At 39.3% G+C, this 17,735-nt stretch overlaps 1 protein-coding gene across 3 annotated transcripts in view; it reads right to left on the bottom strand.

The window, feature by feature from the left end:
• Positions 1 to 1,237: 1,237 nt before the first annotated feature.
• Positions 1,238 to 17,735, bottom strand: part of LOC127412164 (thyroid adenoma-associated protein homolog) — a 128,706-nt gene continuing 112,208 nt past the window's right edge. For all 3 annotated transcript variants that reach the window (XM_051648306.1, XM_051648308.1, XM_051648307.1), the window contains exons 36-38: positions 16,892 to 17,014; positions 3,345 to 3,514; positions 1,238 to 1,859 (exon numbers count right to left, since the gene is read on the bottom strand). In XM_051648306.1, coding sequence (XP_051504266.1) covers positions 1,533 to 1,859; positions 3,345 to 3,514; positions 16,892 to 17,014 — 620 coding nt within the window. In that variant the 3' untranslated portion in view covers positions 1,238 to 1,532. The remainder of the gene's footprint in view (positions 1,860 to 3,344; positions 3,515 to 16,891; positions 17,015 to 17,735) is intronic.

Raw genomic sequence — 17,735 nt, 5'->3', positions numbered from 1 at the left:
CCCATTCTGATGGTTGATGTGAACATTAACTGAAGCTCCTGACCCGTATCTGCATGATTTTATGCACTGCAGCCACACAATTGACTGATTAGATAATCACATGGATGATTGTTGGTGCCAGATGGGCTGGTTTGAGTATTTCTGTAACTGCTGACCTCCTGGGATTTTCACACAAAACAGTCTCTAGAATTTACTCTGGTGCCAAAAACAAAAAACATCCAGTGAGCGGCAGTTCTGCAGATGGAAAGGCCTTGTTGATGAGAGAGGTCAACAGAGAATGGCCAGACTGGTTTGAACTGACAAAGTGTGTACAGTTGTGGTGAGAAGAATAGCAGGGTAGTGGGTTGGCGCTGTTTTGGCGGCACGAGGGGGACCTACACAATATTAGGCAGGTGGAATTAATGTTGTGGCTGATCAGTGTATATATATATATATATACACACACACACACACACACTGGCGGCCAAAAGTTTGGAATAATGTACAGATTTTGCTCTTATGGAAAGAAATTGGTACTTTTATTCACCAAAGTGGCATTCAACTGATCACAATGTATAGTCAGGACATTAATAATGTGAAAAATTACTATTACAATTTGAAAAAAATGTTCAGAACTTCTTAAACTACTTCAAAGAGTTCTCAACAAAAAATCCTCCACGTGCAGCAATGACAGCTTTGCAGATCCTTGGAATTCTAGCTGTCAGTTTGTCCAGATACTCAGGTGACATTTCACCCCACACTTCCTGTAGCACTTGCCATAGATGTGGCTGTCTTGTCGGGCGCTTCTCACACACCATACAGTCTAGCTGATCCCACAAAAGCTCAATGGGGTTAAGATCCATAACTCTCTTTTCCAATTATCTGTTGTCCAATGTCTGTGTTTCTTTGTCCACTCTAACCTTTTCTTTTTGTTTTTCTGTTTCAAAAGTGGCTTTTTCTTTGCAATTCTTCCCATAAGGCCTGCACCCCTGAGTCTTCTCTTTACTGTTGTACATGAAACTGGTGTTGAGTGGGTAGAATTCAGTGAAGCTGTCAGCTGAGGACATGTGAGGTGTCTATTTCTAACTATCATTTAACGAACCAATCTAACGATCAAAAATCAATGTTTTTTTTACATCAGTAATGTCCTGACTATACTTTGTGAACAGTTGAATGTGACTTTGGTGAATTAAAGTACCAATTTCCATCCAAAACAGCTAAATCTGTACATTATTCCAAACTTTTGGCTGCCTGTGTGTGTGTGTGTGTGTGTGTGTGTGTGTGTGTGTGTATGTATATATATTAGTTTCTGGTCAGATTTGACCAACTTCTAGTGACAAATATATCCCAAAAGAATAATTACTTGTAAGTAAACCCACAAACATACACACAATTGTAGTAAGCAAATAGTCAAATGATTGTAATAAAACCACTTTATTTCGATTAAAAAAAAGTTTGCGGTCAATGTCATGCCTGTGCACACTACTTCTCTTAAACAGGAAAACCACTTTGAGATTAAAACAATTTCATAATATACTACTAATAGCTGTATCTTACAAATTTATCTGAGAAGTGTCAACTTGTCTCAGTGTTTTTTGAAGATTCTGAGCGAGTGAGGTTCTCTCTTGTAGCAACACTATCTTGGCATACTCAATGGTGGCCGAAAACTGGGGCAGTGTAGGGAGGGCTTTCATTGCTTGTTGAACAGCCAGGGCATTGTGGTTTGCAATGGCTGCTAATCTGTCCAGCTCTGCAGGACTCACGCCAGGGGAGAGTGGCACACTTAAGAGGGCAGAAAGGTGTCCATGCAACATCCGTGCCCATACCATAGGCTCTGCCCACAGGTTTAGATCTCCCTTCTCAAAAAGGAACTCTTCATCCTGGTTAAAGAGGACAATTAGAAGACAGACCCACATTAATAATATTTTTTACATTTTCTAATGAAAATGTGAGTTGTGCGTGCCTGTGGTGTTTGCTAGGGAAATGTTATGCAGTTTCTAAGACATTCAGGGTGTTTTGATGTGGTTGCTACGGCATTCAAAGTGGTTTCTAAATGGACAGGGTGTTACTAAGTGGATGATTACTTGTAAAAGTCATAAAAGGGCTAACGCTGATATTCTGGCCTCTAGATATGGCTGGGACCCCTCTGTCAGTGTTGGTCTTTGGGATTTTTTTGCATGTTTTTTCGTCCACTAGTTTGATTGCTTAGATCCAATAGAGATCCGATCAAAGTTACCCATGCAAATTGAAAAACGTGACATACATATTACATCAGAGGCTGTGGCAATTGAATTCTCTGTCTTTCAGCAAATTTTAAAAACACTGAATTACTCAGGATTTTTTGGCGGCCACCAATCGCTGAAGCAAATTTATTGATATTTATCTCGCATTCAATGCTTTATAAGTGCTAAATATGCTTCTCATCTGAAACGCGCGAGTAAAGCCTGGTTTCACGTGAGTGAACAGGAGAGAGATGAAAGCGAGTGGGGATTTAAGGGGAGAGATGAGATATTCCAAGTGTATTCCAATGGAATAATTTATGGGATAATGTTAGTTGTTCAGGTGACAAAATTGCAATACTGTTGTCTGTTGTGATTGTAATAAATTGTGATTTTTTCCCTTGTGATTGCAGAATAAACAGAGAAAGGCTTAAATGCACAACACAGCACTTAAACAACAGATGACTTTAGCGTAACCTCGTCGCACAATTAATTACTTACGTAATTGTATCCGGATAACGAAAATGCATTTGCATTTACAACTTTTTTGAATGTGGTCAGAATCCATCCCTGACCGCCTCCACATGTGGTTTCAGTGATCCGATCGCAATGCATCTTGGGTGCATTTACACTGTCATTAAATGTGGTCAAGTCCTATCCAATTGCAATCTGAACACTGGAAACACGTTAATGTAAGGTGTAAATGGGGCCCGTCAGAAGGTTTTTAAATGTGTAACAAGTGAAATTAATTGCAGAAAGATTCACTCCTATGATAATTGGTAAGTAAAATCATTTTATTTCAGATGGACAGGATAATAAAGTGGCTGGAGTAGCTCTTAACGGGGCATGTGTCCACTGTCGGCGTCACAACAGTTGCCTTCGACACGACGCGCTGTGTTGCTCGCGTCCGGTGTAGACAGGTTGTTAGTCTATTGGATTTTTGTTTTTTTCGTTAGTTTTTCGTTGATTGCTTGGAAAAGTAATAACACTCCTTAATACAGCACACAATTTAAGGTATCATTCATGTCCTTTGGTTTTAGGATTTGAAAAAAAGAATGAGCAATAATAATAGTAATGTTGCCTTATCAAGCACCACAAATTATTGTGCCTACAGACATAAAAATAAAGGGCAAAAGGGCTACTTACCAGTTCAGGTGACTCCTCAGAACTTGTTTCCAACTGTTCATCTCCCAGGAGCCATTCTATCAAGTTTACAATGCCAGCAGACACCTGGTCCCACATCTGGAACAGCTGGCACAGAACACCCACCCCCATCTCCAGGGCAACAGGAGGAGAGACTGCACCCAAGGTAACACCTAGAAATGTGGCACAACTTCAATAGGTGGATTTGTTACGCTGGCCCATAGAACTCAAAACGTTTACAATTTTGATAAATAATCTCTGACGTTGCGTACAGGATTCCTTAAGACTTGGAACGCACAAATGGAAAATTTTAATATAGCAATTCAATAAGCAATTTCAATCTTATTCTGTTTTCTTTAGTCTCCAAAGCATTACTGGGTTCATGCAGGGAGGTCGTGCATTCCCTCAATGCAATCTGCTCCCAATCTGAGATTTGCCAGAGTGTTGGATGTAAAGCAACAGCCTAAGATTGATGGTTTGCTCTCTTTTTGTTCTCTAGACTGTGTTTCCATCTTTGCCTGGGATGGAACCCATTTGAGAGAAACAAAACTATAACTCATGAACAAAACATGCGCATTCGAAACCACAAGGCAACATATGCATGAACACAGGCATTCACATAGTTTCAAGGTAGGCCAGAGCCTTTTAACACAATGATCGAGTAAGTTAAATCTCAGAATAGAGGCACAAGACACAAGATAAGGGTAGTGAGAAAAGATGCACTTAAGTGCTACAGAAGCAACAAAACAAACACTCATCCAAGACGGCCATCTTAACTCCCTTTGGCTTTAACAACCCAAGTTGTTCATGCATCAAAGCAGTCAATGTGAAAACGTGAGAAAGCTGAAGCAGAAGTTTGTTCTGAACTCTGGTTTTCCTCCATTGTGCTTCCTCCCCATTCAGAGGTTGACATGCAAATTACTATGGCAACTACAAAAGTTACCAGGAGGTGCTAGTCAAAACTAAACTTGGGGAAAGAAAGTAAAGCAACACATTAAAGGCCTCTGATCCATCCCTTCCCCCAAAAGAAACTCCTAGAAAAACATCGCTGCACAAGAACCAACGGATCGGCTTTCCATGGCAAACTTAAGTGGAGGGCCACCGGCTGATGTTACAAGGTAGAAAGGTACTGACTGTGTAGACTCAGAGGGTGACATGGTCCTTTCGCTAGGTGATGTTTTGGGTCATCCCATCTCTTGCTTTGCAGGGCTCTGATGTCAGAGGAGTTATTCATCCCCCATGGGGTGAAAAAGTGTCAGGCTTAGGTGTTGGATGCAGTTCAGGGTTAACCAAATACCCAGCACCCAGACCTTAAGACATAATAGGAAACTCAAGCTCCTTTCCATTTTGTCCCTTTTCTGTGGTTTCACACTTCAATCACATGATTTCCCAATCTATTCTGTGCTTACTCAACAAGATGTTCTGTTTTTATCTGCAAGAGTGCGAGTACTTTAAAGGTGCTGGTGTTTTTGTACTCAGCTTTGATATGTCTAGTTTGAGAACATTTATTTCTGCGCTTTATTTTGAATTGCACTGGAATTCACGTGATGAGGTTAATGCTTTTGGTTCTAGGAGCAGCTTCAATATGACTATCTGCAGATGACAAGTGAGTTTTAATACATGTGGTATTTATGGTAAATACATGATGTCTTGCCATTTTAAAGTTAGAAAACATATTTACATTCATGTATGTATTTGGCACACACTTTTGTACAAAAGTGTCTTAAGGGGCACACAGGACGTGTTCTTGCATTTACAAAACAGTGAGACAGAATACAATGAAATGGAACACAATGCTTGGGATCTCGAGGCGTGTTTTTAAAAGTTCATGGCTCACGGCTTGAGACAGATGTCTGAACACAGACAATAACTGTTCCAGTTGCATTTCCACTTGAGAATGGTTTGGTACGATTACAAACCGTTCCTGGCTTTAATTGTTCAGCATGGTTATCTAAGCATTTTCAACCATCCAGGTGGAACCCCTGTAGAGATGTCGCGAATCACAGTTGGTCACCTGCTCGTTCAGTCCATTCTATTCCTGAGTTTGCAGCAACACAATGGAAAATAAAACCTTAACTGTGCTAACTAGCCTTGATCGGTACGGGACGGCACGGCACGGTTCCGCAATCAGAACTGTTTGGCCTAGTGGTGGAAAGGCAGCTAGCGAGATGCAATGTATCGGTCTTGCGCATATTTACATAATCAACAATTCAAAAATAGCACAGATAGGTGCAATAACGTGTCCTATGTGAAATGTCCCTTAGCATTCAAGTTTCACATTATTAGTATGTGTGTTTCCTGAGAATCAAACCCGTGACCTTGGGGTTGCTAGAATACCAGTTGACTTACAGGAAAACAAAACACATCTATAAACATTCTGAATGTGTTTCATAAACTGACTTGACAGTTTAAGTAAAGATGCATTTTGATCTTGGCTCTAGACTCAACAGCGGAGATGTTTGTGAGGTGTTTCAAGGAGATTTTCCTGCACAATTGTGCTGAGAATCCAGAGGAAAGAGGAGGGCATTTCATTCCCATAATTGATCTGTGGGAGTCGTGGGACTGGAACTAATTAAAAAAATTAGTGAATAACAAGAGCAAGAGGGCTTTAGTGTGTAGCAAACCTGGGATGTGAGTAAGCGCAGCTGGGAGAGTGTTGGGTGTCGGTGTGAGGGAGGGCTGGTGGGTGAGCAGGAAGACGGGCTGGGTGAACGAGAGGGGTGCTGAGATCAGAGAAGATGCATAAGAATGACCTCTTTAAATCCTTCCTTTCTTTAAGTTCTACCATACTCATAATGCTACTGGCAGTTAGTGGTTCTCACAATGGATTTGAAACTGTTTTAAACCACTGAATACAGTGGAGATAGAGCGCATCAGTGCTTGCCCACTTTTTCAGCTGTCTTGCTTCCGAAAGTAATTTTTTCCCTTCATTATTTTCCATAGTGATTTCAAAATAGTCTTTATACAGAAGTTCTAAGCCATGAACCAAAGTAACAAGCTCCGAGGTGAATCACAGCATTACAGACTTTGATTTGATGCAAAAAAGTATTAGCAAATTGGAAAAAAGATAAACTACGATCCCATTAAACACTGCGAATAATGTAATTGATGAAAAAATTAAAAACTAAGGTTGTTGATAATATAGAATCTATATATATATATATATATATATATATATATATATATATATATATATATATATATAGTGTATTGTAAAATATCCAGATATATACAAAAATTGTATATAAGCAGTTTGAGTGTTGGGATACCAACTGCATAGTGGATAGAAGTGCAGTGTGCAAAAAATATATCCAAGTTTTATATCAGTTCTGTTACTTTAAGAGTGTTTCTTTTTTCTGATCAAGCCCAGCTGGTCTCAATCCCTTATTATGTGTCTATTAAAGGTATGTGTTGTTGTTTTGGTGCACTGAAGAAAGCTATGGGCTGAAACCTTTACTTGCAAGGCTGTTTTTTTAACTCACTACACACTGCACTTTTTTCCACTTTGCATTTAAAAAAACAAACAAAAATGCATTTTTGCTAGACCTTTTATCATTATATTGTAGACAGCAATGTTTGTGAATTTTTTATGTAGTTCTTCACCAGGAATTCCGCTATTAAACACGATAAAAAAAAATAAATAAAAAAAAAAGAATTTGAAATAACATGGACTGATTACTTATTCCATCGATTATCCACAGAGCTCACTGTAGGTCTGTCATTACAGGTTTATAAGTTATTGTTAATAATCAATTCCCCTATGAAAAAAGGCATTTTTACTTCTGAAACCAGACTGTTGTGCTCATGCACTTGCAGATCAAGAGGCTTTTACAATCATGAGAAACATAAATTCAGTTGTGTCCAAAATTTTGACTAGTAGTGTATTCTCACTTACAGGCTGAACAAGTTTTAAATTGCTGACACAGAGCTTTGTATGTCAGCAGAGATTTATCTTTGTGCATGCGGGAATGACCACATGTGCATCCGTGCACTCTTGTCACAAACATATGTGCGCACGTGGACACACACCCAAAGCAAGGTGCAAGAAGTCTGAGAGCAGGAAGTGCTGGTGTGGGCGAGAGTGGTGCCAAGGTGCGAACACACACACACTTTACAGCTCTAACTTCCTTTAGAGACTTATGAGAACCCAGGAAATAGAGTAGGCTCATACCCAAACACAAACACATGTACACATGCAAGCATTCTCACACACGTGTTTACCTACCTACCAAATGAGGACATAAAAAGACTTCTATTGTTTTTATATGAAGCTAATTATAAATTCCATACTATTATAAATCCTATAGCCGGGATGTCCCCAAAGGGAAGTTGTAAATTTAGCTCACTTCTGGGGACAAATGTTTCCCTAAATTATAGCCAAGTGAACACACATGTTGATTTCACTATATTCAAGTGAGGACATCTTATAGACACAATGGTTTTACACATGATTTGTGATGATTTGCAATACCCAAAACACACCCAAATCTGTTAAATCATATAGTGATGACCGCTGATAATATCCCCAGAATTCACTTTTTGACATGTTTCACTACATTTGTAAGGACATTTAAAAAAAAACCTGGCCCATACAAGTATAGCCAAACCTTTACACACTCACCGTTTTGGAGGAACATGAAACTCATTTCTCCTCCTAATGTACTGCCATGATTATGACCTTGGGCATTGAGTAGGTCAGCAGTATCAGGTAAAGCACTGGAGACAGATCTCATCTGACACATTTATGCCAAAACTAAGACGTCTGCTAGAGTTCTTTAGAGTTCTTCACATCAGCCTAACCTGTCTAACAGGAGTGTTACAGTATCACCCAGGTGTTTGCTGGTTAAAAGGCCTGGCACACGGTCACATGACTCCAAAATTTATGGGAAAGAGATTCTGAGGGGAATTCACCAAACAGTTGAGCCACTTTTTTGCTCTATTTCATTGCAAAAACCTGCGTCTTATTCACGAACCACCTCCAACCTAGTTAACCAGGCGCTAAATGCACTGAAACAGTGGTGCGCAGTAGTTAAATTAAGCCATTTTCATTATTTTAAGCACAAGTATGCATCCTTTCTATATAAATCAGAATGGAAATTGTTTTTATCTCAGTGCTTTCGACTGAGGCATGATTGTTGGTGCCAGGCGGGCTGTTTGAGTTTTTCTTTAACTGCTGATCTCCTGGGATTTTCACACACAACAGTCTCTAGGATTTACTCAGAATGGTACAAAAAACAAAAACAATCCAGTGAGCGGCAGTTCTGAGGACGGAAATGCTTTGTTGATGAGAGAGGTCAACGGAGAATGGCCAGACTGGTTCGAACTGACAGAAAGTCTACGGTAACTCAGATAATCACTCTGTACAATTGTAGTGAGCAGAATAGCATCTCAGAATGCACAACACGTCGAACCTTGAGGTGGATGGGCTACAACAGCAGAAGAACATGTCGGGAAAGTGCGGCATGCAATTTGCGTTCAGGGCAAAATTTTTAGCCATTTGCAATGTTACTTGATTTACATAATTCGTTTAGTGAATAGTGTGCTAAATCAATGCAGACAGCATGTGCAAATAAACCATGCTATCAGCGGACCAAATTCAATCTTAAAGTACTTTTCCACCATCGACCTGAATGGTTCTTGTTGCAGAATTGTGCTGTTCTTTACTGATCTAGGCTTGTTGACACGTTTACGGTTTCTTATATCATTGTGATGCTGCTAAATCAGGATTGAGCAAGTGATCAATCATCAGTCGCCACATCACTAAAGCCGTTCCACCAGACGATTCTCTGTCTTGAGCATGGTTAACTAAAACCATACCAAACCATGCTCAATTGGAAATACTGTTGGAACCGTTACTCACCGTGCTCAGAACCGTTTGGCCCGATAGTAGAAAAGCGTTTTTAGTGAATTCCTCCTCTGTAACATACAGGTGCATCTCAATAAATTAGAATGTCATGGAAAAGTTCATTTATTTCAGTAATTCAACTCAAATTGTGAAACTCGTGTATTAAATAAATTCAATGCACACAGACTGAAGTAGTTTAAGTCTTTGGTTCTTTTAATTGTGATGATTTTGGCTCACATTTAACAAAAACCCACCAATTCACTATCTCAAAAAATTAGAATACATAAGACCAATAAAAAAAACATTTTTAGTGAATTGTTGGCCTTCTAGAAAGTATGTTCATTTACTGTATATGTACTCAATACTTGGTAGGGGCTCCTTTTGCTTTAATTACTGCCTCAATTCGGCGTGGCATGGAGGTGATCAGTTTGTGGCACTGCTGAGGTGGTATGGAAGCCCAGGTTTCTTTGACAGTGGCCTTCAGCTCATCTGCATTTTCTGGTCTCTTGTTTCTCATTTTCCTCTTGACAATACCCCATAGATTCTCTATGGGGTTCAGGTCTGGTGAGTTTGCTGGCCAGTCAAGCACACCAACACCATGGTCATTTAACCAACTTTTGGTGCTTTTGGCAGTGTGGGCAGGTGCCAAATCCTGCTGGAAAATGAAATCAGCATCTTTAAAAAGCTGGTCAGCAGAAGGAAGCATGAAGTGCTCCAAAATTTCTTGGTAAACGGGTGCAGTGACTTTGGTTTTCAAAAAACACAATGGACCAACACCAGCAGATGACATTGCACCCCAAATCATCACAGACTGTGGAAACTTAACACTGGACTTCAAGCAACTTGGGCTATGAGCTTCTCCACCCTTCCTCCAGACTCTAGGACCTTGGTTTCCAAATGAAATACAAAACTTGCTCTCATCTGAAAAGAGGACTTTGGACCACTGGGCAACAGTCCAGTTCTTCTTCTCCTTAGCCCAGGTAAGACGCCTCTGACGTTGTCTGTGGTTCAGGAGTGGCTTAACAAGAGGAATACGACAACTGTAGCCAAATTCCTTGACACGTCTGTGTGTGGTGGCTCTTGATGCCTTGACCCCAGCCTCAGTCCATTCCTTGTGAAGTTCACCCAAATTCTTGAATCGATTTTGCTTGACAATCATAAGGCTGCGGTTCTCTCGGTTGGTTGTGCATCTTTTTCTTCCACACTTTTTCCTTCCACTCAACTTTCTGTTAACATGCTTGGATACAGCACTCTGTGAACAGCCAGCTTCTTTGGCAATGAATGTTTGTGGCTTACCCTCCTTGTGAAGGGTGTCAGTGATTGTCTTCTGGACAACTGTCAGATCAGCAGTCTTCCCCATGATTGTGTAGCCTAGTGAACCAAACTGAGAGACCATTTTGAAGGCTCAGGAAACCTTTGCAGGTGTTTTGAGTTGATTAGCTGATTGGCATGTCACCATATTCTAATTTTTTGAGATAGTGAATTGGTGGGTTTTTGTTAAATGTGAGCCAAAATCATCACAATTAAAAGAACCAAAGACTTAAACTACTTCAGTCTGTGTGCATTGAATTTATTTAATACAGGAGTGTCAAAATTTGAGTTGAATTACTGAAATAAATGAACTTTTCCACGACATTCTAATTTATTGAGATGCACCTGTATATGGTACCTCAAGATCCTTATAACATTATTTCTTAGCAACCTTTGCATGTTAATAGTAAACGTACAAGCTAAATTAAGTTACACAAGGTCAATATGCATAAACTATTACTGCCAAAAAAAAAATCTCTTGTCTGTAATGATTGAGCACCCTTGTGCTAAATTTGGACACCGCAAGTTTAATGGATGGATGATCCATGGATCAGTTCAGATCCATCCTTGTGATCCATTACATGAATGACTAGAGGGCATCTACTGTTAAAGACATTATGCACACAACATTGGAGTTAGACATTAGCTGATTCTGTATTTAATGGTGAGAACGTCCTCAAAAATCAAACTAGGCCAGCCAAAACCAATACCAACTGGAGTAATGCAAGCAACAAATGTTCAAACTTTTGGACTGCACGTTTCACTTGGATATAATAAGGGGTGGGGGGAAGTGTTGCCATTTACATTTAATAACAGTAATATTGCTGAATACATAAACATGCCAAGTTAATAAAGATTCTGTAGTGGAAAAAAACAATCATTATTATGGCGATTCACATTATTATGACAACAATAATAATATATCAAGGCAACATAATTAATGGCACTTGGGTTAGGGATTTCAACCAAACCTTCACCATAAGCACTGAACTTTGGCATGTAACCCGTCCCGCACCGTTTGTACTACAAGCATGAATGATAACTTAAATACGGCTTGTTGCAGGGTACTATTATTTTCCAAAGCAATCAGACGTACAATTTTCGCCTCACGGCTGATAAAACTAGAAAAAAAGTCCTTTATTTACATTTTAGTTCCTTGCACTGTAGAATTACTTTGAAGGAGGGACCCAAGCCATATCTAGGGACCAAGGGGTTGGGCTTATTTGGCTAGTAAGCAGGGACCTAGCAACCAACAACACCACCACTGCAATGCATTGGCAACCACACACAACAGCCTAGCATTGTGGCACTGGTGGGTACATCCTTTCTTCAGAAAATGTAGAAATCTAGTTACACTTTTTAGGCTATGTATCTGTAACTGACGGGAGACTGCACTGTTACCCAAAAAATCTTGTAAATACAGGAGAAAAGCTTTCAGCACTTTGGACAATTACATTCCCGAGTTTCCCCTTGAGAATACAGTCCTGTTCCCTCTTAATGTTATTATCAGATGTACCTCTCACCCCCTAAAAGCCTTGTCAAGTGATGCCATGGGTTCTGATTTCCAACGCAATTTGTATTGAAATAGCAGAGGAATAAAAGTGTTTAATTAAATTTGGTCTTCGTGTACTGACAAAGACTTCACTGTGGCGGAGAGGAAAGAGAGAGGGCCAAGTACAAATCCAGAAATGTGATTACAGTGGGAGATCAAGTTAGAGTTAGCTACTTCAGAGCAGGGGTATTCAGTTAAAGTTCCAAGAGGTCTGGTCTCTGGATTTCCTTCTCAGCACAGGTCCGAACAATAACTTACATGGTGTTAGTAGTCAGTATAGCTATGAAATGACATAAGGAATGCTCATTTTTTGAAATAGTAGTCCTAATTGTAAATTTTCAAGTTGGCAGTCATAGTACTTTGTAAAAGAAGAAGAAAAAAAAACAAAACATCAAAGTCAAAACAGTCTCTTTAAATCCGGGCAAGGATTAGGACATTGGGGCTCCAGAGACAAAGCCAAAGCTTTGGGGTTTGGGGGATCTTCTACCAAAAGATTCAAATATTTAAATGGAGTTCATCAATCGAGAACACTTTGTTATTAATATTAAAAGATCAAATCAACTGTTTATTTTGAAGCTGAAGGACAACAGTCCAGTATTTGTGTTTGAATATTTTTAGATACTCAAGGGGCATAGGAGGCCTTGTTCGCAGCACCTGAAAGGGTATAGATAAAGCGTGTTCTGTAAAAGAGAAAAGTATTCAAGGATACAGCGTTGAAAGATCAGTACTATCTGCACCCGAGCGCTTGCGCTGTACACTGCTCCGTTGTTTTGCCACGCTGATCACTGGAAGTATAGAAACGGTGAGATGGGGTAGCAAATATCAAATTGTCTCGTGGTCTGGATGGAACAAAGCCGAGTTCCGGACCTGGACCGCGGTCCGCTAATTGGTGACCACTGCTTTAGAGTATACGTATTTTTTAAGGGTCATGTTTCTGTCTGAAAACTGGAAATTGCTAGTTGACCAATAACATATCCAGGACTTTTTTCTATTTTTATTGACATACAGTATATGTATAAGGAAACGTGTATATGTTAGGTACCGTGACCAGTCACAATTTACAGTAGTTTTTGACCATTTTTTAAATTACCTTTTTGCTTTTTTGCATTTCACTAAAAGGAATATTGAGGTTCAATACAATTTAAGAGCAAGCAACAATGTTGATTACCACAAAAATTAATTTCGACTCACCCCTTCTTGTCTTTGAAAAAAAAAAGCACAAATCTGGGTTACAGTGAGACACAAAGAAAGTGAATGTGGCCAATTTGTAAATGTTAAAATACTCACTGTTTCAAAAGTATAGCCACAAGATGTAAAGAATATGCATGTTAACATGATTTTAGTGTGATAAAATCGCTTACTAAGCATTTCTGTGTAAAGTTATATTCAATTTTAATACTTTGTTGACATGACAACGTAATGCTGTAAACCCTAAAACCCTAAAATGACTGTTAAAATGATGTAAACAACTTTAGAGCTTAAATAATACACAAGTTTTTAACAGAAGAATTAATGTAAGTGCTTTTATAAAATCATAAGCTTCACATTTCAGCCTTTAAAACCCTCCAAAAATTGGCCGCATTCACTTCCATTGGAAGTTCCTCACTGTAACCTCGATTTGTGCTTTATTTTTTTAAAAGGAGGGATGAGTCGAAATATTTAATTTTTTTGTGGTAATCAACTATATGCCACAAATGCTGTTGACTGATCTTAACTTGTATTGAACCTGAAACATTTTTTTAAACATTCCTGCGTAGTGACAAATGGACCTTTAAAAGTACAAATATTCCATGTTGTTGCTCAATAAACATGTGGGGGATAATGTACAGTCAGTCAGTCACTATCCCAAATAAAACCCAGACAGGGTGATCAGGACCCTGAGGTGTCTTGTATCGCCCCAAAGGTGTAATTTTGCAATAATGACCGTCTGACTATACATTATTATATAGCTACTTAGCAAAAAGAAAATGAACACAAAATATTGATTTGAGTTGTAAGAGGCATAGAATGGCGACAAAGGAAGAGAGAGATTTATGGGACCAGGCATTCTTCTCAAGCCCCTTTCACACAGAGATCCCGGTATTAACCCTGGGAAAAGTCGTTTCCGGTAACTGTTCTGGGACTGCAAAATTAATATAATAATAGGGTTCAAAACAGTGTTACTATGAATGCAAACTTCAATATAGTGAAAAAGACACTCTATTAGCTTAACATAAATATATATAAATAAATAACAATTTCCAACATTCTTTTGAATGTCCATGTACTAAAATAAAATATTTGATGCCACGAGTGTACCTTCATTTACTATTACTATTATTTTGAATGGCCATGGAAAATGAAGCAATGTGATAACAATTTTACCTGGTCGCAAAAAGTAGTCCGTTAATTTACCTGATGAACTTTCACCTTTTGCTGACCCTTTATGTTTCTCAGAGCTAATTTGTGCTTTTAAATCACTTGCACCTTTATTAGCAACTGACATATAAGTGCCAGCTTTACATGTCATACATCCTGCTTCCCACGGATCTCGACCTGGACGAAAGCATGGGAATTTTTTGTGCAAATCTTCTGTAAATTTGCACTTTCGTTTGGGCATTGTTTCCACTCAGCTGTCATTTGCTGCTACTGTCAAGCAACTGTTTGATGCCGAACACAACAGCGCTTCGTGCATTCGTGGAGAGATTGACAGGCAGGAATTTGGCCAATAGTTGCTGCAAGCCCCTTATAATCAACCAATTGGTGTGCGAGAAGGCGGGACTTACAAAGAGGGGTTAAAGCAATGCAAATATACGCACACACAATGAAGTATTAGTCCAGATGCACATCATAATGCAACTAAAGCCGAATCCCGGACATTTTCGCAAATGTACAAATCCCGGCCGGACGCTTTTTTAAGGTCCAAAAAAGAGGACATGTCCGGGAAAAAGAGGACGTATGGTCACCCACTAAACAAATAAATTGCGTATGGTTAAACTAAAAACAAAAATCTACTTTTGGAGAAAAACTGAAATTTATCATTTGGAACCTAATGTGTTGGAACATAGCAATAAATACGTTTAATGTATCGTTATGTTCTTGCCCTTTATAGGGTTAAGAAAATAAATGTATGAACAAACAGTTCATATAGTTCAAACAGTTGAACAAACAGATTTCCACGACCTGTCTGTACTGGGAGTGTACAGTATTGAACCCACTACTGTGATCCAGACACCTGAATTACCTCTTTAAAACAGTGAAAGTGCACTCAACTACATCACAGGTCTACACTCATTGAGCACTTTATTTGGAACTCTGTGGTCCTAAGGCCTATCGTAATGTTGCAAGCACTGTGGCGAGCTAAAAAGCTACACTGAGTCATTACAAAACTGGTAAAAGTGTACTGTATCTGTTTGTGTTTCTCTTGTAAGGTGGTCTTTAGCCTACCTACCGTATTTTCACTTAGTCTACATTCATTTTCGCAAATTCTGTGGAATGATGTTCACGGATATTGTAGGGGAGAGTGGGGCACAATCTAACACTTTTTGTTTTTCTTAAGTTTGTGTAAATACACTTGGGGTTCAAAGTGTCTTTTTTACATAATTTTTTACACATGTCCGGTACAAATATGTGTCCTTGCTTTAAGAATACAGCGTGTACTTTTTTTGGCATCTACCTAGAAAAAAGGAAAATGAAATATTACAACCTACGGGTTACAACCACCTACGGGGCACGTTGTAACAGGTGCGGGGCACGTGACCATATTACAGCGTAAAATCCCCCTCTTACAACTGTATCTGATCTAATTCAAATAAATAGAAGATATACTAAAATATTATGTCAATAGAAGTCATTAACTTTGTCATGTAGGATATAGCAGTAATTTTGACACTTAAAAATGAATACACAACAAAGCCACAGCTCTCCCTATTTTAGGTTTGGAGTGTCTTTACACGTATTTAAAAAAAACAACAAAAAAACAGAAAAGAAATCCTGACTCGCACAGTGCCGTGAATGAAAAAATAATAGTAACAGTTTAAGACAACCATATGTTTTTTAAACACCGTGAATCTGTTGAATCTCTATTCTGCACTCAAACTTTCTCCTTCGCATGATAACTACGTCATCACAACGACACACACCCTTCACGGTATCGGCTCTGCTTTTGTTCACACAGACACGTCCAGGGATTGACCCCGGTAATGTTACTAGGGTCTGATCCCGGGATCAAATTTTCAGGCATTCCGGCACCGGCTTGCGTTCACACAGAAGGCTCCCCGGCATAGATCCCTCCAATATCCCGGGATCAGAGCCCAGTGTGAATGAGGTTTCAGTCTCTTTCTCCTCCCTGCTCTTGTTTTTCTTGCCCCTGTTAGGCAGGATATCAGTATGTGAGGGAATGTGTTAATGATGTGGTATTGATGTGACTGATTTATGGGACAGAGGTGCTGCTCCTCTGTGTACCACTGACCCACACACCTTTATTTCAAAGGAGCAGGACTGCCGTTCCTCCGCCTCTCCTCACACCTCTGCTCAGTCGCTCAGTCAAGCAAGGTTGTAAACAACACCGACCCATCCCTCCCAAACATCGCCCCTTCCAGCAGTCTCAATCTGATCTCTTTGAGCTCTTTTGAGTGTTGTTTTGGGTTTGTTTCATGCAAGTCATGGCTTGGTAAAATCATCATCCCCATTACTTTAAAGAAATGTTCCAGGTTTAAAACATGTAATAGGAGTGATTTAATCTCACAAGTTTCATGCTAACACATATAATGCTTAAAAAATCTGACCATAGACCTCAACTTGTATTGAACCCACAACATTCCTATAATATGTATGTGTGTGTGTGTTTGTGTATGTGTATACCTTTGTTGTGTAAGTGGGCTGGGATATAGCAAGTGAAATCAGCAGCTCTGTCCCTCACGTCCTGATCTTCGTCCTGTAATAATATAAAGAGACTCCTCCATAATGCCACAGTGTGTGTGATACCTGAAACACAAAAAACACATGCCATGAAATCAAAATGGTTTTGGTCCATGTCTTTTAGCCAGACAAATGCTAGTGTACTCAGTTGACAAAATGAACTTTCGGAAGATATAAGCATTTAACATTTTCAGTCTTTCTCTTTTAGGAAAACAGACCACAAATATTGATGACTCATCTTGCATTCTGGGGCATTTCCAAATTTTTGTCCAATCGAATGTCCTCTAGAATGAGAATGTCCCTTCCCTTAAAACCACCTGACTTTGACTACAAATACCAGGAGCAAATTATGGTTTTGCAGGGCTGACATAAAGGAATAGTTCACCCAAAAATGATAACTCTCTCATCATTTACTCACCCTCATGCTGTCTAAAACTCTGACTTTTTTCTTTTGCAGAACACAAACAATGATTTTTCGAAGGATGCATGAGTTGTTTTTGTCCATACAATGTAAATCAATGGGGTCCAAAACTTTCAAGCTCCAAAAATGGACATGAAGGCCGCATAAAGGTAATCCATATGATTTGAGTGGTTTAATCCATGTATGATACCCAAAGTGATGATACCATCGCTTTGGGTGAGAATCAGACAAAATTTACGTCCTTATTCCCTACAAATCTTAACATCCAGCCCAATTGGAACACTTTTGGAACACCAGTTGGAACACTTGAAACAATTGCAGGTTTCAAGACAGAGATTCAAAATAGCCCATCTGGGTTGTGAAAAT

This window comes from Myxocyprinus asiaticus, chromosome 21 (assembly GCF_019703515.2).
Source record: "Myxocyprinus asiaticus isolate MX2 ecotype Aquarium Trade chromosome 21, UBuf_Myxa_2, whole genome shotgun sequence".
NCBI classification, from domain to species: domain Eukaryota; kingdom Metazoa; phylum Chordata; class Actinopteri; order Cypriniformes; family Catostomidae; genus Myxocyprinus; species Myxocyprinus asiaticus.
Note: the sequence above shows the minus strand (reverse complement) of the source record. Positions and strands in the feature narration are given on the sequence as shown.